General features: G+C 39.2%; 1 protein-coding gene across 1 annotated transcript in view; it reads right to left on the reverse strand.

The window, feature by feature from the left end:
• Window positions 1–1725: 1725 nt before the first annotated feature.
• The window catches only part of SCML2 (Scm polycomb group protein like 2), a 70155-nt gene continuing 44233 nt past the window's right edge, over window positions 1726–27647 (reverse strand). The window contains 8 exon segments of the mRNA XM_057419484.1: window positions 1726–4167; window positions 5681–5844; window positions 6552–6833; window positions 13585–13698; window positions 14789–14971; window positions 19499–19702; window positions 21415–21550; window positions 26216–26466. Of these exon segments, the coding sequence (XP_057275467.1) occupies window positions 4042–4167; window positions 5681–5844; window positions 6552–6833; window positions 13585–13698; window positions 14789–14971; window positions 19499–19702; window positions 21415–21550; window positions 26216–26466 (1460 nt within the window). The 3' untranslated portion in view covers window positions 1726–4041.

Below are 27647 nucleotides of genomic sequence, written 5' to 3' on the forward strand. Positions count from 1 at the left end.
TGCTTTGCCTCAACCTTTTACAGCAAGACCAGCCCTCAGGAATTCCAGGTCCCAGAAACCATGGGGAAAGGCTGGAGCAAGAACAATAGACCCTTGGTGGAAAAGGAACAGGTCAGGGAATACTTAAGCAAACTGGACATAGGTAAGTCTAATGGGCCTGATGGGATGCTCCCATGAGTGCTGAGGGCCACTGTCCTGCAGATGAAAGAGTGGCCTGCACATGACATTGTGAGGCCACTCTCTGTAATTTTTGATCAATAAAGGTGAATGGGAGAAGTGCCTGAAGCAAGGAAAATGACCCAGGGAACTATGGGCCAGTCAGGCACACCTCAGTGTGGAGGAACTAATGCTGGAAACCATTTTCAGACACATGAACCAGATGACTGTCATCAGGAGTAGTCAGCATGGCTTCACCCGGAGGAAGTCATGCTTCACCAACTTAATAAGCTTCCATGATGAAATGACTGGCCTAGTAGATGAGGAGAGAGCAGTAGATATTGTCTACTTGGACTTCGTGAAGGTCTTCAACACTGTCTCCCATCCTGTGATCCTCACAGACAAGCTGTTGAGGCATGGGTTGGAAGTGCATAGAAAATTGGCTGAATAGCTGGGCCCAGAGGACTATTATGAGTGACACAAAGTCTAGTTGGAAGCCAGTAACTAGTGGTGTACCCGAGGGATCAGTACTGGGTCTGATCCCATTTAAAATCTTCATTAATGATCTGTATGATGGGCAGAGCATATCCTCATACTCCATCCTTTGAGCCAACATTTATAACATGATTTTTCTGTCTTCACCATCATTCCTGAAAAAGTTCTACTATATATACAGCCATGACAGACTTGTTAAAAGTGCAGTCATGTCAACCGCAACATGCAATCACCCCGCCATGCAGCATTCTTCAGTTTCAGTATTGCATAGGTCTTCTACAACAAGAATTGTGAGAGCTGCTAGGCAGCAGTATTTTAATTTCAAATAGAAGAGGTCTTACAATGTACTGAGAAGTTACGGCACTATCTTGCAAGATGACTGAAAGATACAAAACCAGATGAATCCCTGGCAGTAGAAAAGCAACTCAGAGAACATCATGTATTAAATACTCACAAAAAAAGAAGATACTCAGTATCCTTTGAAAGAAATCAGTTGCAAAATGCCTCTGAACTATTGTCACTACCAACTTCCAAGATCCATAATTTGCCTGTGAAGGTTCTGAGGTTACCATTAACCCAGTTTCAGTTACTTCTCAAGCACAGGCTGATCACCGCAAACAGCAACCAGAACAACAGATTTCTGTTGTTCGTAGAAGTAAGAAAGCATGACGTGTATGAAGTTCAAACCTATTGCCATAAATTCCTTCAATTTGAAATACTTCAGGTCTTCATCTGAACACAGGACAGTTTTTAGCAGTCTCTTCCCCTCAGTAGTTATATGACAGTTTTGTGAGCTGTAAGTGGCAAAATTTGATATGCAAAACGAAATAGTAGAATATATTCCTAAACTGTAACTTTGAAAGCATAGACTAACCAAAGCTCAAACATGAATTGCTTTAGGTAAACAATGTTGGGATGATTTTAACTTTTTGATTAAAGCTTCCTTACATCAGGTGTTCACATGAACTGTCAAGAACTGCCAAATGCCAGATAAGACAGCTTCCCTTGCCTACGGAAACAGCACTCACATAGAGATACATATATCTAGTATATATACAATGTCAAACAAAACAGTTACAACAATGAACAAACTATTTTATTTTTGTTGATAGATAAGAACATCCCATTGGAAATAAAGAATAAAAAATATATTCTGCTACAACACTGAACACTTGAATCTCACACTACAGCACACTGTGAAATCCAGGCACTGCAACATCACAGTAATCCCTGTGCATATGGGTGTACAGAAAGCCTTGAACAAATATTTATACTCAAAACAGTGCCATGTACAAAAATGTCATTCCATAAAGGCCAAACAGAAAATTTAAACATCTTTGTTTTTCTTATGCCAATGGCAACGTAAAAAATGAAAACTGTTTTCAGTCAATTACTTCCACTTAAATTGTGTGGGATCTTTTTACACTGAAGAACTCTGAAAATCAACATAATATAGCATGGAAGAAGTAAGGTATAGACAATACACTGAACATGTGGGGCACGATGTTTTCGTCAGCATATAACTAACTTTCATATGGTTATGCCGACAATCAAGTCAGGATTTTCCTAACAGAAAGAGAAAACATTCTGTTTCTTTAATCAATGCTCTGACCTTTTCTTACTAAAAAGGGCATGCTTGTATTATTCATCTAAGCATATATGCACCACAAAAGATACACAAAACAAATCGATATAGATAACCTTTAGTGTCAAATGATGTAATCATAAAAACAGTTCTCAAAATCCAAATGACTTGATAAATTCAAATTACAATGCAGTCACTTAAGCTAACAAAATACTTGGGACACTTACGAGCCACAAAAATTATTCTGCAGCAGTATCTCTGCTCAAACCTGAGGAATATCAGACTATTGGTAAAGCAAGGCATTTTCAGAAAAGGAATTTGTAAAAAATACTTTTATACTATATGCTTTCATATAAAAAGGCAGTAAGAAATATAATAAATCTACCATTTTAAGACTAGACCTTCCCTAGGAAATAGTTTTTATCACTCACACTATTACATACAGTACATTCAGTTTCCTACACAGAAAATATATTTTCTTGTCCCTGATGTACATTACAATCGGCAGTGACAACAAACTGCTATATTATCACCACTCATTCTTGCAGCTTATACAAACAGCACCAAATTTACCCAAAAAAGGCTTATTAGTTACATAGTAGCACTTCCTAATAGGAAATATAAGCCCAAACCACTGGAACCAAATGCCTCTTTCCAGAAATATACCAGAATATATGGCTCAGAGTTAAGGGATGAATAACCAAGAGTATTGCATAGTACAGGAATCCTGCCTGTATGAATAAAACCACCCTTTGATTGTTTGTCACCTTCTGACTCCAAGAATGAACAAAAAAAATTTAAACAGGTGCTAATGAGTATGGAAGTAGTACACAACCAAATTTACTGGTAAACAAGAAATTGTACAGTTTTCTCTGACAGAGTGCAAAGTACACATTAAAAAAACTGAATACATACATACAGTGTGTATGTATATTTATATATATAGTATATATTTCCCTGACACATACAAATGTATATATAAAGAGCATGAACACACATATCCATGCCAAACTTGGCAGAAAGATGGAATGTTTAAAATGTGGACGCGCTGTTCCAGTGAAATCAGTCTGTCCCAGAAATGGCTGGTTTAAACAGCCAATATGCCCTTTCATGAAACAAAAGTATTTATTCCCTGCATAAATTGACAATATGTTGTCCTCATAACTTAGCAAAGGACTGAGAAGCAAACTTTATAAAAGCTTATATTTGTATTAAGCCCTATCCTCCATAACCCTAACCTCCCCACACCTCCGACCCCCATGAACAAATCTTATGGCTACTTCCTTTACAGAAATCTAGGAAGAATAATCTAGAATAATATACTTGAGTCTTACACTGCTGGAGGACTAGACACAGTATTCATTACGGAGATGAGACCTTCTGTTTTAAATTTTTCCTGCAAAATAAAAGTTTACAGCCACCCTTGTAAAAACTGTTAACACCTGATGCTGGTTTGTTTTATTATTTTGCTTTGGGATTCAGCTGTTTTGGTTGTGAATACGAACACGTTGGTTGAAGTCTGTAACAGAGATCACAGGATTGGAAGAGCACTGTCACCTGGCCTGCCTGTCCCCAGTATGATCCCCTGTCCTTCCCTGCAAACCTTCTGAAGCAGTTCACAAAATACTAGTGTAATACAGATTATATCCCTCCCCAATTTATCCTGAATGTCTTATTTACATTGTGAGAGCACTTTCAAAAAATCAAGATGATTTAGATCAGCAAAATTGTTCCAATGGCTATGGCTGTAAACCTGAGAGCTTAGTGCGAAACAAACACACGTACTTGTGGTGCATCCCCACAGGCTAGTACTTTCCTTGTTTAAGTCTTTCAATGTGGTAGCACAACTTTAGGGCAGGCCCCAGCTTCAGTCCCATATATTTCATTATCATATCACTCCTCAGTAAGAGTAGTGCCTTCCCATCGATTTCCTACAGAAGGAAGAGAAGAAACACAACACACAACTACTTTAACAAGCTGCTTGGTAAAACTGGAAAGTACGTTACATTTGTTTATCCTACAGTATAAGGTTATCTACTTTATATAAAACTTTGTAACGTAGTACAATTTGATATTTAGAGGTAACCACTGAAACTGAATTCATGTTAGTATTTTTTTAATGTATGGTTGAGGTATTTGATAAGTTAGAGAACATTACAGTAGGTAAAAGAAACAGACCAAAGAGCCCTCAAAATTAGGTACTGGCTGGGAAAAAAAGTGAATGGGTCAAAGGGAAAAAAAAAAGGAAGCTGCAAAGGAAGGGCTGTGCAGTTAGTGATTAAATGATCCAAGCACTGAGGCCTTGCACTGAACCTTGAACACAGCTGTGGGAGGATTCTGGCATGCGCATGCAAACAGTCACACAGAGAAAGGGGTTACAGACCATCTAAATCTGTGAAGTAAGACAGATCTCTGTCCAGGTTAAACTAGACAGATTGTTAGGATCAAGACCAAGGACAACTTAGTCAGATTTCAACAGCCTGGTTGAGAAGCTGCTGAAATGTGACAGTACTAAGCTCTTGCCAGCATTACATACTGTAGACAGGCAATTAGTTCCTTAAAACACCATAAAGAAAACCACTCTGTCTAATTTTTTTTAAACATAAACCTGACAAAACAAGTGACATTTAGTCTTGTTATACAACTAAGAATAAAACATAAGACAGGAAGCTCCATTAAAAGTTATTTTCAGTTTTCTGTCCAATCCAGCTTACCCTGAGACTTAGCTGTTAGTAGGAGCTGGTGCAGAACATGTGTGGAAAATACTAAAGAGAAAGCCAACCTCTTTTTGAGGGCTGTATATACAATCAAATAAGCAAGCAGTTTTTTGCTGAGCAACGTGCTATAGAAAAGCACGGTGAGAAGGAAGAGGAGAGACCAGTAATAGCACAGAGAAACTGACAAAGTTCATCTCCCTAAAGACAACATTTAATCTTACAAAACCCTACATACTGTTTTTCAAAACAGCTGAATTCAGCATTTCAACTGATTCTCTGAGTTCTAGTATTAGTGACCAAATGTAAAGTTAAAGAGGCATAACAGCCTCTACTTTAGGATAATCAGTCCTCAAAACAAACTGTCTTAGGTGACATCTAGGTAGGCCAAATGTCCCAAACTGTACATGAGAATGCCATCTCCTCTAGAGGTACCAGGGATGACAGGGGCACTATGGATGCTGGTCATTAGAACTTGGATGCTTCTAGTATCAGTGTTACTCCACAGAAACTGGAAAGCAGTGGATATTTAGTGTAACAAGATAGGAGCACAGAGAAGATATACTGCAGGAGGAGTTTCAGATGGAAAAATAATTTTCAGCCTCCCTCTAATATATGAGTAGAGTCTATTCTACCTTCAATTGCAAATAGAGTGATAGAGATGGAAGCTGTATTTTAGGAGATTAATGTGACACACAATCTACTAGAACAGAATGGATATGCATCATACATGTCTCCTAAAGAGTTCTGCATGTGGAGCTAGTGCCTGTGGATCAGCTTCTTTCACAAAACGCATTACTTCTTCTATTGACCAGGTGGAAGGATCCTTATTCAATATTCTTGAAGGTTCCCTTTTTAGTGAATTCAAATCTGGCCCAGTTGTGGAACTTGCAGCTTTTAGTATAAAAATATTGTGAAAAGAAGAAGTATCACTAGTCTATACAGGGATAATACATTTCACTTTACATAAGACATTCTTAATATTAACATGTGGCTTTTATTATGCATTCTTTGTAGTATATAAAAATGAAAGATGTTTTATTTTCCCCCAAACAACATTGAGCTGTTCCATTTCTCTTTAAATGCCTTATATAAATACACATATTTACAGCAGCATAAACATTAGCACTATGACACACCTAGAGGAATTAGTTTGAGTTATACTTGGCTCCTGGGTCCCAAGATGCCATTAACTGGGAACATAGCAAAGGCAAGTTAAGCTGTGCAGACAGAGGGAAGGACAGGAGGAAACCCTCTCCCCATATTTCAACAACACAGAAATCGGCAACAAGATGCTCAGGAAGTGAGCTGCATATAGCTGGTCCTCTCCAGTTTGCCTTGCTGCAGGGGCCATAACAGCAGTGAGAAGAAGGTGCAGCAGGCAAGACCCCTCACACCAGCTTGCACTGCAGTGTTAGTTCTAACAGTCTTCAGTTCTGTATTTGCAGTTACATTACCAAGCCTGACATGCTTGGCAATAGCACATTTCATTCCATATGCAAGCTTTTTTATGGCAAAGAGCTTCTTTATTCATAACTCACAGACTTTGTATGTTAACAAAACCATTTACGTATTTAGGAAAATTTAGTTATATAGCATACCTTCAATCCGCCTCTGCATTCGATTCCTACTAACTTCATAGTAACCGCTGCTCCCAGCAGAGCTCAAGGACAGCCTGCGCAGGACTGGGGCTGAATTTGAGGTAGCATTCACTGACTGATGGGAATTTCTGTAATATGGTGCACCTCCTGAAGCACGATACTCTGTAGAATTTTGACAGGTTGGGCTTGAAGGATTTACAGAATTGTGTGCAGAGTCCAGAGAGTCCTCAGAAAATCGGTGTTCTTTGGAAGTGCTGTTTTCCTCTATAGGCAATGTTTCTGCTACGCAAAAAACAAGTATGTGTATGTTCAAAGTGATGGACATTATATCATTGTTATTGAACCCCTTACTATATTCTCTTAAAGATACTGACAGATTGTAAGCCTGTTAACAAATCTCCTGTGAGGACATTACTGTTGCTGAATGTTTGCTCCTTTTCCTCTACTAATCACCGAGCTCTTCCTGTATCTTTAAAACCTTTTTTTTCAGCAGAAGATTTAATATGTCAAGTTTGTGACGGTCTTCCATAAATAATTCCAGTTGTATTTGTTAAATACTATGAACAGCGAAGTGACAGGAATTTTTTTTTTAGGTAAAACTGTCCAACATTAAAATTGATACATCAAACAATTTTAGTCAAGCATTTTCATTATCTTTTTTTTACACTATTCTCAAAAAGCTAAGCATTAAGAATGTGTTACATTTATCTTGCAAGAAATCTTTATTATAAATAAAAGCTCATGCTAACTAACAATCGTTTAATTTGTTCCAGACAGCAGAGGGAGTCACTAACTTCATAAACAAGTGGACAGTTATCTTCTATAGATCCCAATGCATTCAGACACAGAGGCCATCATTAAAAACTGAATAGGTTAGAGACAAAACCATTACAACTACAGCACTCTAACATAACACGTTTTGACTAAAACCCTTTCTCTACATACAGTTAGTTCTTGGCACAGGGCAGGGTCTCTGAGCACAGACTCTGGAAAGCTAAAAAGATACATGCGAATTACTGAATCCACTAAGCAAGTTAAAAAAAAAAAACAAGCCAAAAACCCCCACATAAACCAGGTCTCCGAAGGAAGTATAACAACATTCCCGTTTTTAGTTCCTAGCACTTCTCAGCTGATTTCTACTCTGCAGAACACAAACAACACCCACTTAGAAGACTCATGAATTTTTAGAGCCTGTCAATACAGTTTCTAAGCCAGATGAGCAGAGTTCAGCTGGTCCCTTTCCCTGTGCCATGAGACATGAGGCAGGTTTGCTTGATTACTGAAAATTCCGCTCTCAGTCAACCAAATTCGGGTCTGACTGGGAGAAACATGCTATAAGAGGAATAAACCCAAACCCAAACAGATCAGAACACCACTCTCTTCTCTAGCAATCATATATATTCTACTCCAGGCCAATACCTAGCCCAAAAAAAAGTTGGAACCATGATGTATAAATCTGTACGAAACAAATGCTGCTTTGGCAGGAGACTTAAGAGCTGGAAAAAACAGCTAACAGGTTCACATAAGTGTTAACCCCACACTACCATCTTGAAAATTACTCTAGTGAAGTTATAAAACATATGCTAGCGAAGCAGCATACTCTGGCATAAGAGCTGGCATGTTCTGCAAAACAAATTCCTGAAATGAGCTTTTTACTACTCTTCTTATATGATAAATTTCAATCATTTTTTGGGCCAATTAAACCTAAAGGAAGAGTATTTTCCTAAAAAACCCTGTGAGGTTCTCAAGCATGTTTTCAACTTGCCTCATGAGGTCTTAAGTTCTCTGAGTGAAGAACTGTTAAGCACATTCTGATCTTCAGACAGCATAATCCTGAAAGGCAACCAAGGGCACTCAGAGCCAGCTCCCTACTTAGTGAATGTTAAGTAAGTGAAAGATGATGGAATCACAGAACAGAATCACAGAATCATTTAGGTTGGAGAGGACCTTTCATTAAGTCCAACCATTAACAACCACTGCAAAACTTTCTAGGCTGTTAGATCTGAATCCCAAAAGCAAAGCACTGAAGTTTTCAAAGAAAACAAACAAGAAAACTAACTTTTCTACATTTGTCAGCTTGAAGCAGTTGCAGCAACTTATCAAAATGAAAAGAAAACCCCATCATTCTATAGAATTTCAGAAAACTTTAGGAGATGTAGCCCATGATATGCATTATAAAATTAAAGGGTAGCCAACCAAGGGACAATTAGAGCCATAGAGAATGAAATCAGTAACAGAAATCTCAGTCCAAGACCAAAGGCGGAGGTGATAACTTTAAATAGTTACAACAAAGCTATATAAAAGAGCCTAACACTTAACTCAACCTGCAAACTCAGATTTCTGAAGTCATGAATGCTAGGATGAAACAGTGGAGACAATACTCACCAGCAGAAAATTTCAACTAGGGTATTTAAGCATGTACCAGCCAACTCCATGTAATGTAGTTATTAAAAAAAATACAAACAACTTCTTGTAGTTTTAATAGTAAAGAAGCAGAGGTCCCAAATATAGGTGTTTTTTTTTAATAATTGTTTTACACAATCCTTGTCAAGATTTCAGAAGACAAAAAGATTTTTAAAACTGACTGTATTACAAAAGAATTTCATTTTTTTATTCCAGTTATATCCCAGATTTCTCTATAAAGTTATACATCCTAAATTAAACAGTAGTAAATAGGGCTGGGAAAGATCAACTCTGCATTTTTCCCCAAGATACAAGCATTTGAATTTATCCTACTGTAAATTCTCATTTCACATACACAAGGTGGAAAAGCGGGCATAATTCCCATCATCTTTTTGAGAAGGTGTTTCTGTTCAGCAACTATACCGTCCAGTCCACTTTCCACCCATTTAGCTTCTCTTCTAACACAATGCAGCTGCAATCTGATGAAAAAGTGGTCAACTGGTATGACAGCTGATTCAAAATTGGCAGCTAGCAAATGGAGCTTCGCAATGCATGGAGCAATGAATGACACGCTTCTCCTGCCTTGACATTTTGAGCAGTTGTGAGCTATAGTGGTATGGAAAGACATGGGAGGTTCCTCTGCAGCATGCCTGATCTCTGGGCAGATTAATAAAAGGCCAATAAAAGGCCTTATGTTTCAAATGTAAGGATGACAACAGACTGTTTAAACACAGACGTTTTTGTTTTCTCAGAGCTCTTCTGGGAATTAGAACCCAGTTGTTCTGCCTCATACATGAGGGGAATGATGTAATCGGCCGCAGTAGTAAGAACACTCTGTTTTCAGGGGGAGGGAGACCGAATTATTCCCACCCAACCACCCTTTATTTTTCATAACTTAAAGAAGAAACTGTCAGTGAGCAAGAAACACAGCAAAATCTGCAAAACGTATCCCTGAGCACATCAGAAGGAAAATGAGCTGTTTGAAAGACCCTTTCCCACAATTATTCCATTTTGCCTTCAAATGATACTTCAAAACTATTTCAAAACAACTGTGTCTCAGTGGAACCAGAACTTTTTTGGGGCGGATCTTCTCTCTAACCAACCCGTGACTGACCACTACAAAAATTACCTCCAGATTTTTAGCAGAGGACCTTACCCTAATGGGAAACACACAACACTGGAGAACACTTGGCCTCCTGAAACGCACAGAGGACAAATTCAAGCCTCTGAAACCCCAACAAAACACTTATCTTTTTTATTATGCACTTTATAATGAACTATTGATCTTAAAATGTATTTTAAGGAGTACACTGTCTTCATCCATAAAAGGGATCCATTAGCAAACACAGATTAAAAAGCAGTATGTGCATACATGTTCACTCTGAGGAAGATTTCTTACGAGATAATGCAGATCTACACCAACATTTGTTTTGCTCCAACTGAAACAACTTCATTTTAGTATAATTCAGTGTTCTACACTTACTAAGTTACCTATGAGAAATATATGACTCAGGTGTACAATATATCTGTGGAGTTAAGCAAGTACTTCTTTTGGAAAGACACAGAAATCAATAATCAACGCAGAACTGTATTTTCTGAGGCTGTTATTATATACAAAGAAGTGAATACCCTACATATATATCTATAAAGTAATAAGATGTACCATTTTAAATAAGCTATCTTTTTGAACATTTTAATTTTATACCCTTTTCTGCTCTAACTGTACTCCTATGAGTTTTTAATCTGCACAGAAGAGATCATCACTCTGCCCCCACTGGTCCTGACAGACACAAAATGACACCAGGATCTCAGAAAAGAAGAAAAAAAAAATGAGGAAAGAAATAACTAACTGCCATCATATTAAAAAAAAAAAAACAAAAACCCACAAAATAATAAAAAATAAAATAAAAAAAAAAGCCGTTGGAAATGCTGTGCAAGTATCTTGCAGCAAGGGAAAGTATGTATCAGACGTATCAGATGGGATGAGTCAACACCAACAAGTTACCCTGGTTTAACCAGTTAAGTAGCAAATGCAGAGTAAAAAATCCCACATTTTCCTAAGTCTCTCTTGTTGAGGCTTAAACCTAGATGCTTTATGTTATCTCTGAGGCAGCCTAAGACTAGATACATGTTCAGTTACTGCAGCTGAGCCGCAGCACAGGAAAAGATGCTATTCATCAGTGAGCTAAATCGATCTACAGCTACCCTGGCCACGGCTGCATTTTATTCAACCCTTTCCTGTGCTCATGCAAGTGCACAGTGAATCAGTCCAGAAAAGGAAACTGCAAACGACTCTTCCCTTCACCAAAATTATGTAGCAAATAGAACACAGACTAGGGACAATGTGGGCCCTCTCCGGAAGCTATCAGAACTGGCTACCCTGGATTTGGAGAAGGCTGAGGTTCTGAATGACGTCTTTCCCTCAGTCTTCACTAGCAAATGTTCCAACCCACCACCCAAGTCTTGGAAGGGAGATGCAGGGACTGTGAGAATTAAGACCTTAGGCCCACTGTAGGAGAGGATCAGGTTTGAGATCATCTTAGGAACCTGAATGTGCACAAGTCCATGGGACCTGATGAAATCCATCCATGCGGCCTGAAGGAGTTGGCAAATGAAGTTGCTAAGCCACTGGCCATCATATTTGAAAAATCATGGCAGTCAGGTGAAGTTCCCGAAGACTGGAAAAAGGGAAATATAACCCCCATTTTCAAGAAGGCGAAAATGGATGACCCAGGGAATTACAGACCAGTCAGTCTCACCTCTGTGCCTGGCAAAATCTTGGAGCAGATTCTCCTGGAAGGCATGCTAAGGCACATGAAAAACAACAAGGTGCTGGGTGACAGCCAGCATGGCTTCACTAAGGGGAAATCCTGCCTGACCAATTTGGTGGCCTTCTATGATGGGGCTACGGAACTGATGGGCAGGGGTAGAGCAATTGATGTCATCTACCTGGACTTGTGTAAAGCGTTCAACACTGTCCCACACGACATCCTTGTCTCTAAATTGGAGAGACATCAATTTGATGGATGGACCACTCGGTGGATAAAGAACTGGCTGGATGGCCGCACACAAAGAGTTGTGGTCAATGGCTCAATGTCTGGCTGGAGACCAGTAACGAGTGGTGTCCCTCAGGGATCGGTGTTGGGACCGGTCTTGTTCAACATCTTCGTCGCTGACATGGACAGTGGGATTGAGTGCGCCCTCAGCAAGTTTGCCGATGACACCAAGCTATGTGGTTTGGTTGATACCCTGGAGGGAAGGAATGCCATCCAGAGGGACCTCGACACGCTTGTGAGGTGGGCTGATGCCAACCTCATGAAGTTTAACCATGCCAAGTGCAAGGTCCTACACGTGGGTTGGAGCAATCCCAGGCACAGCTACAGGTTGGGCAGAGAAGAGATTCAGAGCAGCCCTGTGCAGAAGGACTTGGGGGTGTTGGCTGATGAGAAACTGAACATGAGCTGGCTTCAGTGTCCAGTCGCAGCCCAGAAAGCCAACTGTATCCTGGGCTGCATCAAACGTAGAGCGACCAGCAGGTTGAAGGAGGCGATTCTGCCCCTCTGCTCTGCTCTTGTGAGACCTCACCTGGAGTATTGTGTTCAGTTCTGGTGTCCTCAACATAAAAAGGACATGGAACTGTTGGAACAAGTCCACAGAGGGCCACGAGGATGATCAGGGGACTGGAGCACCTCCCGTATGAAGACAGGCTGAGAAAGTTGGGGCTGTTCAGCCTGGAGAAGAGAAGGCTGCATGGAGACCTCATAGCAGCCTTCCAATATCTGAAGGGACATATAAGGATGGTGGGGAGGACTTTTCATTAGGGACTCTAGTGACAGGACAAGGGGTAATGGGTTCAAACTTAAGCAGGGGAAGTTTAGATTGGATATAAGGAAGAAGTTCTTTACTGTGAAGGTGATGAGGCACTGAAATGGGATGCCCAAGGAAGTTGTGAATGCTCTATCCCTGGCGGTGTTCAAGGCTGGGCTGGACAGAGCCTTGGATGACATGGTTTAGTTTGAGGTGTCCCTGCCCATGGCAGGGGGGTTGGAACTAGATGATCTTAAGGTCCTTTCCAACCCTAACTATTCTATGATTCTATGAAAATGTTTTCTGTGATTCTGCTCACTGGTGCAGCTCACCACTCAGCTGGAGGGGCTGTTACCCACTGCAGAGACGAAGAGGCAAGGAAAGCAGAAGCAGAACAACTTTTCACTGGCAGCTAGCCATAAACTCAGCTGAATTGTATCATCAAGCTACACCCTTACTCACTTAATGGCCCCAGCCTAGAGTTATTAAGAATTGCTTCCAATTTATCTCCTAACTCATTTTGGCACAATTGGTTTTCTGCTAAATTGTCATATATGAAGCAGGAGGCTTCATCTGTCACCTATCTGCCTGAGCCCCTTCACAAAAAAAGACTAGCAGGTTTAGGAGGAGGACTGCTGGAACTCACACTAGATCTTTCCTAAGTGCAAAATCTGCGCCAGTGATCAATAATTAACATGCTTTCACTCTGACCTGTCAAAGACTAGAGACAAACCAGACACATATGTTGTACTTGGTCCTCTTTGATTGGAAATGCTGAAACCATAAATAATCCTCATATATAATCCCGACATAATGTAATTACCTTCAGATGGATGAGCATCATTTCTGGGAAGCTTAGGGGAAAGAGGAGCACTATACGGTGGAGAGTCCTGGGAGTATCGTTTAGCAATCCTGTTTTCAGGCATTTCTTCTTTTGCTATGAAGAGGAAAGTCACCAGCTATTATTCTAGCATAAAGCTGCTCATGGAGAAAGTTAGGGGACAAAGACAAAGACACACATCAGCCATTCATCACATTACAGTTCAGCTTCTTGGGTCACACAGACTCAAGTCATTTTGATACAAACTTCCAAAGCAGAAATACAGCTTAGTCTGTACTGTCATCACCCAAATTACCTTGACCCTAGCTACTTTTCTAAGAAAATAAAAAAATAAAGAAATAAAACTAATGACCTTCACATGACAGAATTAGAAACATAATTTCCCTCTTGAAAAGGCAGTGGTGGGGAATTCTACAGTAGCACCCAGAAGACAGACTCGGCTATCAGACAGCTATGAGGAAGCTTCACACCCAATATGAGTCTTCTGGTATTGCTCTGATGTTAAGGTTTTCTTAGTTATGGCTCCTGGTAACCCCCAGGCTGGAGCTTGCGATACCAGGCCTGGCAAACAACCTGATGAGAGATCTTGCACCAGCCACTTCATTTTGCCCTCACTCTATGCTCCTGGTGCAGCAGACAGTTATTGGCCTCATACGAAGTATCAAAAGCAGCCACCTAAAAAACCCACCTTTTCTACTAGAATGCTGGACTGTACACAGTAGAATGTAAACAGTTTGGAGCCACCACTGAGTAAGGTGAATGAAGAGGGAAGAAACGTCCTTTTTTTGGTGTGGGAAGGGCCAGACTGAATACTCTTTCAGGGGAAGGCCCTTCTCATAAGGCAGTAAATATCTTTTTGTAAGTTTATTTTATGATCTGAACATAAATTTAACAAATGAAATGTGAAGTTTTGAGCTTGTCCTTTTAGTAGTATCACAGTGATACATGTTTCCTGGCTTGGCTACAAGGAGGGGCTTGCTGAACAAAATGATTTTTGCACATGTGGTATAAGCTATCCCATCCTGTAAAAGCACTGTGACGCTGGAACCAATTCACTAAGAACTGAAGCATATTCATTTCAATCAACTCACGTCATAGAAAGACAGATTAAAAAGTTACATGTGATGAAGTCGCCACATTTCTCAAAAATATCAGCACTTGAAAATAACAGTTGTTTTAACAGTACCTGGTTTGTTCCTATCATACTCCATAGGACTATGTGCACATCCCATGTAAGGGCTGAAGGGCTGGCTACTAAAGAGATTATCACACTGCAGGCTGTGGCAGAGTTTCTCCAAGAAGCGCAGGACAAACGATGCGCTGTTTACAGAAGGAAGATTGATGGCGTGCTTTTCCCCATCAAAGGAAGCTGTGAATAAGAAGATGATGTCAAACACCCTCCAAGCATCATGAAGTATGGTAAAACACCGTTATTAACTTAAAGGAGAAGACATGCAGATTTGATTTAAACTACACAAGACAGGAGAGGCGTAAGCAATCATTCTGGTAGTTTAACAAATTTACATCCAAAGGACAGATTTTACCTTCCATGCCAGTTTAAATTTGCTCTATGGGAACTTTTTTTTATAATTTTTTTAATTGAAATAATTTTGGATTCACACACCAGCATAACAAAACTTGCAACTATTCCCTCATCACCAAAACCTTATGAGTAATTTCTGTTGGTTGCTTATAAAACAGCAAGTTCTCCACCACCTACTTGCAGGAGATAACACCAAAAAGTTGCTTTGCAGTACTTGCTAAAAAAGTAATACAAAAAAAGGGGGGTGGGGGAAGGAAGCAAACAACTTTTTAGATTTTTTTTTTCTTTCCTCAGTTTCTAACTGAACTGAGCACACTTGTGGTGACATGCTGGAATCCATTACCACTGAAATTCTGATTACAGAAACTGTTTTGCCATTTGCTACTTTATCACTAGAGAAATCTATCCTGCTGTCAACACTACAGTGGTCAAGCTCCCATTTATTTCAACAGGAGCTAGGTGTGAGAGATACCACAACAGCCACAAATGGATCTTGTGTCTTTTAAAGTGAGTGATTACAAAGAGCCTGGACATGTGCGTATGTCTTTTGCTTGTTGACCTCCTTCCTTTTCCTCCCAGAGTGTTGCAACTGACCACATTTTCCTTTATTTTTTTTTTTTTTTGTGGAGATTAGTAAGACTTTGAAAGACTCACTACTACCAATATATGGACAAATAGTTACATTAATTTCATTATTACACTAATTAATTACATTAGCTGAAACTTTTAGTTACTTCTGATTAGAAAGACATTACAACAAAGCAGGAACAAACTTGTTACTTAATCTCAGGGCTAGAAAGAAGTGGCATAAACACCAGGTTTATGCATCAATTTGTCTTCTTGATTTTCAGCTTGTCATGCAGCTTTCTGTTGTTAATGTAAGTTTCCAAATGATAAGCAGAGCTTTAAAGGATCACATCTCGTTGGTAGCAGATGCATTTAAAAAAAAAAAAAAAGGAAGAAAAAGAAACACAAAAAAAAAAATCCAAACCAGAAATGACAAGAAAGCCTTTATTCACAGATCTGAATTAAGGAACACTTTCATATTGTGTTACAAAAGAGACACATAATATACACAAAACTGAAGAAAATGCTGAAGTTTAGCATATTTTAGGCTTCCTGATGAAATCATAAGTGTCAATTACTTACACCACTGATGTAAGGAAGCTTCTGATTAGAGTTAATGAAAGTTAACCAGCTACAATCAACAGCAACATGGTACCTCTCTCATCTGCTTTCACGACAGACTGACCCACTGCAAGCGCTTAAAGTTTAAGAGTTAATACTACAGGGACAAATCCCAGACCAATGAGTTTCCATGGCCCATTCGGTTTTTCCAGGCTCCAATATTCAAATGAAATACCAATGATTCACAGTCCCATATGTGGCTCAGATACAAGGCCCTCTACCTCCTGTTTGGCAAAGGGGTCTCTAAAGGCAAATTTTTGCTTGGAACTCAACCAGTTCTGGAGAGCAAATGGGCTGTGAGACCTAGCACAGCCTGATCTCCTGACAAATTTACTGCAAGGTAGTAGGCAGCTTCAGCAAAAATTTAAAATGCTTTATAATAGCTTTATGGATCTTCTTATATGACCTTGGGGAAATCACTTATTCTCCATGCCTTAATTTCTCATTTTGAAAAGAAGCACTGAAAAGAAAAATATTATCTTAGAGCTGTCAGGAGGGTAAAGTAAGGAACAGCTGAGGCAATGAGACTGCCCCAGCAAGACATGCCATGGGAAAAATCCACAAATAAAGGTTCAGTGCAAACACAGCTCCCTTGTACTCTGAACACCTAGGGGCAACCATGTGAACTCCAGCCAAGGGTGTGAGATACAGATCCATATGCTCAACTATCTGCTTTGCTTGGGGACAACTTAAACCTCTTGCACCCAGACAAATGCTAAGGGAAAAAATTAAAAGGAGTACTTCAGAGGTGTAGTAACCTCAGCCTTCAATGACAAGTAAACAGGGAATGGACCTCGCATATACAATCCCAGCCCCCAGGATGAAGAGTCTTCTTATTTCTTCACCTTTCATTGTGTAAGTATGTTTTAAATACCAGGTTCAGGACAGGAGAAAGGCTGAGAGCTAAACTATCAGAGAAATGTGTGTGTCTGACAGTGAAGAAACTCACCCAAGAGTCTGATTTTAATGTTCTGCTTGAGAAGATTTATCTGAGCCTCAGTCTATTCCATCCCACCAAACGCCATAGTCTGCACTACAAGGAGAAAAAAAGGGGCTGACACCACCACTATTAGTGGGCTTGCTAATCAAGCCTTCAATTTCCTTTCAGTTATATTTGCCTGAATCGAAATCTTACGCATCAAGCAAAAATACAATGGTTTGTGCTTTTGTTTGAGTAAGAAAAGATGGAAAAATCCTAAATTCAATTCTATTCAAAACAATTATTTTCTTTGGCAGCTGAACCAAAAGAACCTGCTAATTATTGACATGTATTCTAGCAAGATTATTTTATCCATGTTCTCATCAGCATACAGTTTCCTCCTACTGCAGGTATAATACTCATCATGAAAGTATCAGTCCACAAAAGGTTTAGATTTCTTTGCTTATTCTCTGTTGCAAAAATTTTTTTCTTGCCAGTCAAAAAAAAAAACCAACCCAAACAACTGCACAAATCACACTCCAAAACCAATTGCAAACAAAAGCTCCACAAGAAAACACTCTCACAATTTCATTGTATAATTCCTCTTTTTATTCTGCTGAAGCTTTCCTTCCTTACTGTTCACATGCACAGCTGGTTGTCATGTGCTACATTAACCTAAGTCACATTTTATGCTTCTCAAAATAAAACATACACAAATTTTTGATAAAATAACAGGGAGCATTTGGTCACCCACTTCTCAGCAACCTGTTTGACAAGCTGATGAAAAGGCAGGGACTTAAGAATACTGGAAACCTTGTGGGGTCTTGTGCCTCACTACCACCTGGACCAGGACTCTGCTTCAGGAGCAGTTCACAGCACTAAGTTCCTCAACTCCAGGGCTACAAAGCCAGTTGCTCTGAACCAAGGCCTTTCGGTGAAGCCAGGTGCAGAACAGTAATTCCTTTTCATACAGATTTTTTGAATGTAAGCAAAATACAAATGCATTAAGATTCTGAAATTTCTCTCTCCTCTGTGAAAGAATTATTTTCAACTACTCAGTCACAGACCAGATATGCCACTGACCTACAATTTAGTCCTTCATAATAAATAAATAATACAGGAAACACACATCTCTGAGCATTTTGTTCTAGAAAAATTACTACTCTGAATTTGGTACAGCAAGGAACTTTCATGTATCTTGCAAAAATAAAGCAATATAGGTTTCAAAACCAAACATATGCAATGCCATTAAACCTTTACCACACAGCAGAGAAGCTGCATCCATTTTGTAAACAAACTCATGGGGACACATAAGCAAGGCTTACTGTAATTCTGCTGCATGTGGGTCAGGGTGCTGCTTTTTAAATATTGTTAGACAGCAACATCTTTTTGAGTATTTAACTGAACTTGTAATCTACTAATCATGTTTCACATCTGGTGTTAATATAAGGAGATTAAAAGTAACACAGTCTTTCTATCACCAGTGATGGAATTATGAATCGATGTGCTAACTGCTATAGCCTAGAAGGAAAAAGAAATGTGAAGAAGCAGCTATTCACTTTGAGATGTAGAAATAATTTATATTTCCACAAATTTTATAATTTGTAGACCTGCCATTAATATGTAATAGAAATAAACCTATTCCATAATAGTGGACATAGGTGGATGGACAGTGACCCAAGATACTGCTACAATTCTGTGGTACGCAGGAAGGGAAGAAGCAGCAACTTTAACATGTGGAATTACTTGCCTGGAAGCTAAACAGATTAGTTTGAAACTTGTCACCCACTTGGCTAGGGCATTAAGAATACAAACACTATGTATGGGTAAGATTATGCAAATGACTTGAATTAATAAAGCTGATTATTTCACTCATACTGAGTTTACTTGACATATGTTTGGCTACAGCTGCTAAATGAGGTGCACAAGCTCTACTTAGTACAAGAATCTAAGTGCACTGTGTATATCATATATGTAATTGTATATGTAACTGTGTGTATCATCATAAGTTACTTAACACTGCTATTACTAAATTCTAATTTAAAGAATTGTTGAAATCATCCTGGTCCCAGAGTAAGATAAATCACACAACACCAATACTCTCTTAGTAAAGGAGTTCACAAGTATATGTTCTTGACTGTTCTTAAATAGTTACAGAAGTGATAAAAACTCATTGCAGCTACTTCAGTTGTTCTGCCCTATCTCAAGTTCGCAACTAACTGAAGAAACAAAGCATCTTCACATACCAGTTATCATTTCCCCTCCGTGATGGCCAGATTTCAGAAATCCAAAGACTGTTTTGGATTGATAGGCACAATCCACACAAGCCTGTACTGCCTGCTGAAGTACCACGTTGACAGGACCTGGTCCAAAGTGATCTGGAAGCTGCTGAACCTTCTTCTTATCCAGGTGAGGCCCAGAATTTCCATGCTTGTTGACATAAACACACACTGAAAAATAACAAGACGTATTTATTGCCAAGGAACCATCTTTTTAGTTTTAACCTTGAGGAAAAGATGTACTGGACAACTCAAGAAGCTGAACATGCATACATACTTCCAGAGCATGCAAAAAGTGCTCTCTCTGTCTTCTACCAAGGTTCTCCTGCCTGAGTCTTAAAACACTCTGCTCTTTAAAGCCCTTTTCTAACCCACTAATGTAACAAAGATGTCATAAACTGTGCTTATCTTTTGTTTTGACTAATCCCGGTTCATATACTAGTTCAGATAAAGTAAGAATTACTGGCAGGTACTGTAAACTAACAAGATGTGATTCTAAAAAAGGTGGCCTTACCAAGTTACTGCTCTATTTTTTCTCCTGTTTGAGAAGCTGCAACCCTATGGTATATATCTATCACTGATGCTCATCCTGAAGCACCCATGTAGTAGTAACCTGCGCATGTTTTATTGTCCTGTGTGCATGTATAATGGTTACTGAAAGTCCATACCTTAAGAAGCACTGAAGCACCCATGTATGATTTCCACGCTGCAACTTGGCCTTCTCCGCTAAACAAACACTTTTCTAGAAACACTGTAAGGTGGTTTAAACCTTAGCACAAACCAGTCAAACAGGACTTCTGAAATTAGTTTTATAGAGACTACGCAAAACTCTCCTTCAAAAGGGACTGCAAGGCAGAAAAAGGGACTGCAAGGGGAAAAAAAGTTGTAACTGAAAACAGATTACCATACTTTCTATCCTGCGGTATTACTTGGGCTTAGTTAAAAGCCTGGATTTTTAAAAATGAAATACTTCTGTGTTTTAATGATCTTATGTCTTCACGTGTATCTGCTCTCTCTGACATCTGCAAATGGGAGGAAGCCTATGTGTACAAATAACCAAAGATACAAATCAGCACAAATAGTTTCCATTCATTTTTTCTCTGGGCTCAACAACATCTATGGCCTGAAAGGTTTATATTCTTAGGAAACACACACATATTTTTCCCTCGTCCATGACCGAAGTCAAGAGTGAGAAGAGCTTGTAAAAACAGTTTTTAAATGCAAAAAAGCACCCCAAACAAAATTATCATAACTTATGGAGGTTTTACAAAGTTATGAGATTTCAGTTAACAACATACAAATTGTTTCACTACGGGGTTACAAGTTACTAAATGAGTTAGTTCATTTGATAGATTATTTCTCTTTCGCCAACCCTTTTCAAGACACATTTCATTATCTTTCAAAAAAAAGCAAACATTAAGAGGAAAGAGGAATTTATTTCCTCTGATTGCCTTTACTTGGTTTAAAGAGTCTTGATTTTTTCTTTTAATGTAAGGATATTCAGAGATAAAAATCTCCATTTTGTTATATTACACTACAGCCTCCATGATATCAGAATATCATATGGGGTTTTAGCTGCATCTATTCCCTTTTCATATATTAAGGAGCGGGACAGACATGAAGTAACTGTAGTTTCCTTCAGGCAGGAACAAACTGCCCGGTCGATCAGACCTATCACAAGTCCCTGTGCTCCAGCACTTCTTGCTATAACAGAGGCATCAAAATAGTAGTTCCACTAAGTAATACTGGCACCTACAAATGTCTTTAAAAAATAAGGTAGCTAGATAGTGATTTACAGTAAGAACTTTCAGCGCATTCACTTGCTTGAAAGGGATGCCATTTAACACTAAAAATATCATAATGTTTTTTCCTTTGTCTTTTACCTGTGGATATAACTGCTGCAGTTGCACCAGACAAACTAACTCCATCTTTAAGTATCTGTGTAGTGCCACCGTCCCTCTCAGGAGAGGAATGAGGAGAAGGAGATGCAGGAGTCAATTGTTCTGGCAAGATTTTTTTCTGTTTAGAGGGAAAAAAAACAAACCAAAACCAACCCAAAATCAAAACACTGAATGCATTTTAAGGAGTCTGCAAAACCTTTCTGCTATCAGTTACCATCTTACTGAATGCGGGTGGTTCATTATTACAAAAATACTACACACAGCAGATAAAAGTCCAGGAAAGGAAGATCAGAAAATGTCAGTTTGCATTTACAGCTACTTAAGTAAGACAGCAGAACACAAATTACTTAAAAAGGAACCCACTTCTGAAAAGTGGGAAAAGAATGAGCTTTATATACTAATTCATGACTCTCCTAAATCTCACAAAGCACCAGAGGTGTTTTGGATTATTTTCCTGTCCATACCCTTCCAATCATCTGGTTTTATCACAGCTCAAAGCAGTTAGCTGGACTACATGTATATTCCCATGTAGAACTTGAGTCACATCTAGGTGTGAACTACAGTGCACTTAGATTTTCCCTCAGCTTGTTTCAAAGGGGCTGAAATTTTCAAATAATCACTTTCAGGAACTGGTGCTTTACACAAGATATCAAATAAACCAGTAGTTATAATGAAGTCAAGTGAGTCCCAAAAATCTTTTCCTTTCCAAAACTAAACTTATTTGCAACTTATCATGTAACAACCAGATTAAGAAATTGGTCAGTACATTATTTTTCACCTGAGGAGGAAAGAATTTTATTGTAACATGGTTTGGACTGGGGTTTAGAAAAGAGACATACACAAAGAAGGTGTTTCTAATGCGTTTTAAGGTGCTACATATGGAAATAAAAGAAATAATGAATTAGAAAGCAGTTCATCACCTCACCCTTCACCATTTATTCTTGTATGGGAACAGATTATGTTCTCATTCTCTTATCTACCAAAAATAAATTAAAAAAAAAAAAAAAAGGAATCTAAGAGATTACCCAAGGTCTTGACACTGCTGAAGACTGCAGACACTTTACTACTCACATGGTAAGGGTTTACTGGTAAAATTAATCTACAGTGGAGTGAAAATTCAGTCAAGTTTCTAAGGAAGGCTAAGCCCTCTTCCATTTAGCAGTAGTCATCCTTTACCTTTTTAGAAACAGCAGATTTCCCAAATATTATGTTAAATGACATGTAGAAAGCAAACAAAATTTACACCTTCCTAAAAGCAGCAGTGCCTAACTTCTTCATAACACCTAAAAAAAACACTTAAAAAGAATAAATTAGCTTTCTTCTGGAATCCAGGAAAGTTTAAAGAAAATTTCTGTGCCCCTTCTTACAGTTCAGAGAAGACAAGTTTGGCTGGAGAAGCTACTTGACAATATGGCACTGGGTGGAATTGCCATAACTGCCAAGGCTTGGCATTGCATTGTGAATGAGATGAGGTGGCTCAGGTCAGACACTGAACTAAGCAGTGATGTATTATTCATCAGGAATTGCCTATGTATCTTAACACTGGATTAAGAAAGGTTTCTCTCCATCCTTAATACTGAGAGCCAAAATGCACTTGGGAAGACTGAGCTTTTGATCTGAAGTCAGACATTCCTGAAAACCCAGGAAACTTTTGGCTTGGGGGCAGTTGTCTGTCACCATGCTGCAAAATATGGGTGGTTGAGTTGAGGGGAAGAGGAAGAAACGGAAGAAATGTAAGCGTGAAAACAAAATACAAACACTGAACTGACGGAGGAACTAGCTGCCCTCCACACTAACACATGAGGGTGGTGAGGCTAGACAGCCATTTCCTACCTCCTCCTTCAGAAGGAGAGCATGCATTTTGGAAATACAGCACATTATGCTTACTCAGCTGAGGTTCCCATTTTGCAACCCCAAACGGAAGAGCAGCAAACTACCACCCCGAAGCCATGCTGCTTGACAAGGTAGGTCGTGTTCTTGGCAGGTCTCATGCATATTTGCTTAGTCAGGGTGTTGCTGGCTGGTCCCTGCAAGCTGGGAGGGTATACAAGCTCAGTTTGCCTGCAGAGAGCACGGCTCACAGCCTGGCACCACATGGCCAACTTCACAGGCTTCCCCTTCACGTGTAGAAAGTCTCCTCTTGTGGGATCGAATTTAGGGCTATGATCCACACTCAGACCAAAGCACTTCCTCAAGAAATTCTGGAAGGAATTCTGTGTTGTGATGCAAAGTGTACTTTTAAAAATAGTGAAAGAGATATAAAGAGATTTCTTCTTCATTATGACAGAATAAAAACATACAGTGCAAACACGGGGAGGGAGACACAAAACAAAACCTGACATGCAACTCACACTGCCAGAGAAGCTTAGAAAACTTCAGTAAAGGAGAAGGATGACTCAACAGCTCAGTATTCCTAGCTGTATAACAAAAATTAATACATGCACAATGATAAACATTGCAGCATAACAAGCATAAAAGGACAAGGAAAGTCAAACATCTCTACAGAGTATCAGGTATAGACCAATCTCCCTAAACACACAGTTTTTTAACTACCACATAGCCACCTAACACTTCGAAGCACAATTACTTAGTGTGAAAGCTGGAAGGGAGTTTTTTGATCAGTCTTGGGAGGGAAAAAAGCACTTTCAAATTTCTACGCATATACCACTTCCATAGTATTTATCACAGAATCATAGAATGGTTTGGGTTGGAAGGGACCCTAAAGCTCATCTAGTTCAAATCCCCTGCCATGGGCAGGGACAACTTCCACTGGACCAGGTTGCTCAAAGCCCCATCCAACCTGGCCTTGAACACTGCCAGGGATGGGGCAGCCACAGCTTCTCTGGACAACAGGCTGTATGGCATTCCATCTGACACTCGCTTTTGTGCAGAACTCCCACAAAGCTCCACCTCCTCTCTTATGCAAACAGGTGTAACAGTCCAAAGATTTTGCACGTTACGTATAACATCTCAGCAATTTAACCACGTACCAAAGCAGTAACAACCATCCATGGATTCTCAACAAGAGCTAATTTTTAAAGCTTTTACTGCAAAGGTCAATGGAGTAAAACTCCCGAGTTAGATATATCAAACTTAGATTCTACAAAACCTAACTCTTGTTTGCCATGTCCCACAGAGGACATCCTGCGTGCATACAGGTACCTCAGATGCACCACCTCAAGATAAGGGAGTGTCAGCAGTAAACCCTTAAAATACAGATGTCCTGTGTTCTCCTTTAAAGCCCCCCCTGATTTCTGGAGAACACCCCATCCACCAGATGAGTCTGGATGGGAGCACCTTTCTCCTCTTTAATTCATGTCTCTCTGATACACATCAAGCAAGAGAGCTGGAGACCATTTACATCAGTAGCCTACCAATGTGGATGTCTGACTGGAAGGGGCAGGCAGTAGAGACAGCACTTGGTTTTCAATTTCTGGTCCCCAGAAACATTTCTTACCTTGTGGTCATCATTTCAACAAAGTGCCTGCTCCCAGTTTTGTGCTACAGCCTTCTGGGTATGCCCTAATAATGCCCTATTAAAAGAGTGCCACTAATCTACCCCTTTCCACACATAATTAGCAATAGATCCCACACGAAAAACTTCCAAAATACAACTTTTTGAAATTTGAGACAGGGAGGGAGGAAAAAAAAGCAATCCAAACCAAAACAAAACCCTAACTCAAAACAAACTCGGAAAACACAATGCCCCCATTGGTGCTAATGCAAAGGAGGGAGGACCATAAGGAACTTGATGATCTTAAGGTCCTTTCCAACCCTAACTATTCCATGATTCTATGACAGACAAATCATTTAGGGAAGGACATTGCAGGATTGTTACTCCTCTTTGGCAGCCTGCAGTGGGTGAGAAGCCTCAGAAAAAAGACTGTACTTCCACAGCAATTCAAACCACCCTAAATCTGCCCTGCTGTGATCCTATCTTTCCTTGCTGCAGATGTAGCTTTTGTGCTTTTTTGGGGTGGAGCAGGCAAAGAAGATAATAAGAGGTATGGATGCTGGGTCAGTTGTCTACCAGTTTAGCTCCCTTAAGTAGCTCATTCTGGGATTATACAGCCACCAGTGCTGGTGTCACATGGGATTGGGAAGGGGGGTTTATAGCAGTGCTCATTTTTACCTTATCAAACAATTCCAGAGGAGCTGAAGCTGAAGCTGCCAGCACTCTAGATCTGATGCAGCTTGGCAGGGAGAAAGGCAGAAAGTCATCTTGTCTTTCAGACCAGGGCAGAATTAGGCCCACACCTGGAGAAATGTATTGCCTGGAAAGAAGCTTCTTGCTTCATGCTAGTAACTTCACAATTAGAGATTCAGTTGGCAAATTCAGCTGTATGCTTAAAATGCCTAAATTCTGCAACAAATCCCTCACTGTTCTTAATCCCTTGTTTCCAAACATGAAAAAAACAAAAAAAAAAAAAAGAAAAATATTCAAACTATATATATGATTCAGTACCAAAATAACCCAGACTAAAAAGTCTGAAGGCTCTCCTGGCTCTTGTAATTTTACTGGAAATGGCTATTCCAGGATATTAAACACCAGCAACTCACCCATCAACAAATCAGTAATCTTGCTCTGGAATGAAATAATCCATAGTTTATACCGACATATTCCAGAATAGCTATTCTAGACTTTTCTTGTAATCAGTTGCTGAAAACAGTAAAGCCCTGAAGGCTGAAGAGAAGACAGAAAATTAAATGGTAACAAAAAAAAAAAAAAAAGTCTCACTACAAAATTTTTCAGTAAAAAGTAAAGTAGTAGATAAGGACTAACCTTTTTTCCAGGTTTTAAACTTTTTTTCCTTGTTTTAAGATTTTCAGTATGAGAGATGCTTTTTGTCAGGGGAATATTTTTAGGAGACCTGCCCTTCTTGGGAACTGCAGACTGTCCAGGGGGTTTGCCCCGACCTGGTTTCCTGCCCCGTTGCGCTGGTACCGGAGCAGATTTCTGTGGAGACTGCATTGAACGCCGGGTCACTTTGGAAGGGGAAGATTGGATTTTTGCACTGCTCTTTGTAATGGAAACTGAGGAAAAACAAAAACAAAAGGGAGAGGGGGGGAAACCTCAAAATGAATGATGGAAAGAAACTTTTCTAACAAAAGTTTAAAAAGAAATAAAATGTAGTGCACAATTTACAATGTAAAATAAATATACTTGGATATTTTGAACTTAAGTGGCTGGCATGTAACTACAGAACTTTATTAAAGCCAAAGACAGAGCTCTTTATACCTGTTCTTTTAGAGGGACTGTTTAGAGGAAAAAACATTCAAACAAAAATAATTAATCCACTCACCTTATAAATGCTTCCTATAATTTAACTACAATATTTATAAAGTGCCATTCATCAAGAAGGCCTTCAAAATACTTCAGAAATTATAGAGCTCATAATATATCTATTCTCTAAGAGCAGTTTCCACAATTACAAGACATGCCAACTACTTCTAGGGAGCTAAAAAAAAAAAGCAAAGAAAATCATCCCACTAATGAGGAGAAACTAATGATAGGAAATGTATCATGAATGAGTATTTATCTAAGATGCCTGTTTAGAAACTTAAATTCACATAACTATACCCAGATTTTTCTACCTGGAGCTACTGAGACTTAAAATTTTATTTGCAAGAAGGACTTCCAAAAATCAAACACAAAGTATCATTTTAATTCAGTCTTAACACTAAACCAGTTCTCTGTTGAATCTCCTATCGCAATACAAAATTGATCCAATATGTATATGATGTGACTGTATTATAACCTGGTATAAAGCTGCAAGACATAATCAGAATTCATTGCATAGAACTTCCTAGTTAGGAATGTTTACCACACAACACACTATTCTCTGAAGTAATAATGATGATTTTGTTTTAATAATTCCCTTCACAATGGAGAGATTAAAACACCAGAAGGATGTCAAACAGAACCCACAGATAAGGACAAATCCTCAATGCAGAGATGTACGACACCATGCTACAGCAGCACCTGCGGCCAACGAAACACAATTACTAAGTCAAAAAATACGACAAATATTGTGTTTTGTTGATCTGATTGCTGGCAAGCAGATCAACTGAGGAAGAGGTAAGTTGAAAATGAAAACCAGAGATGTGACAGCAAACCATCCTTGTGACAGCTATAGGAAAGGATCACACAACAGGGTTGAGATAATCTGAAACCTTTAGACTATGATCAGATGGCTTTCTAGTATCACACTGCC

Source organism: Pezoporus wallicus, unplaced genomic scaffold (assembly GCF_028554395.1).
Source record: "Pezoporus wallicus isolate ANWC-B61680 ecotype Strahan unplaced genomic scaffold, APGP_CSIRO_Pwel_v1 contig_5767, whole genome shotgun sequence".
In the NCBI taxonomy this organism is placed as follows: Eukaryota; Metazoa; Chordata; class Aves; order Psittaciformes; family Psittacidae; genus Pezoporus; species Pezoporus wallicus.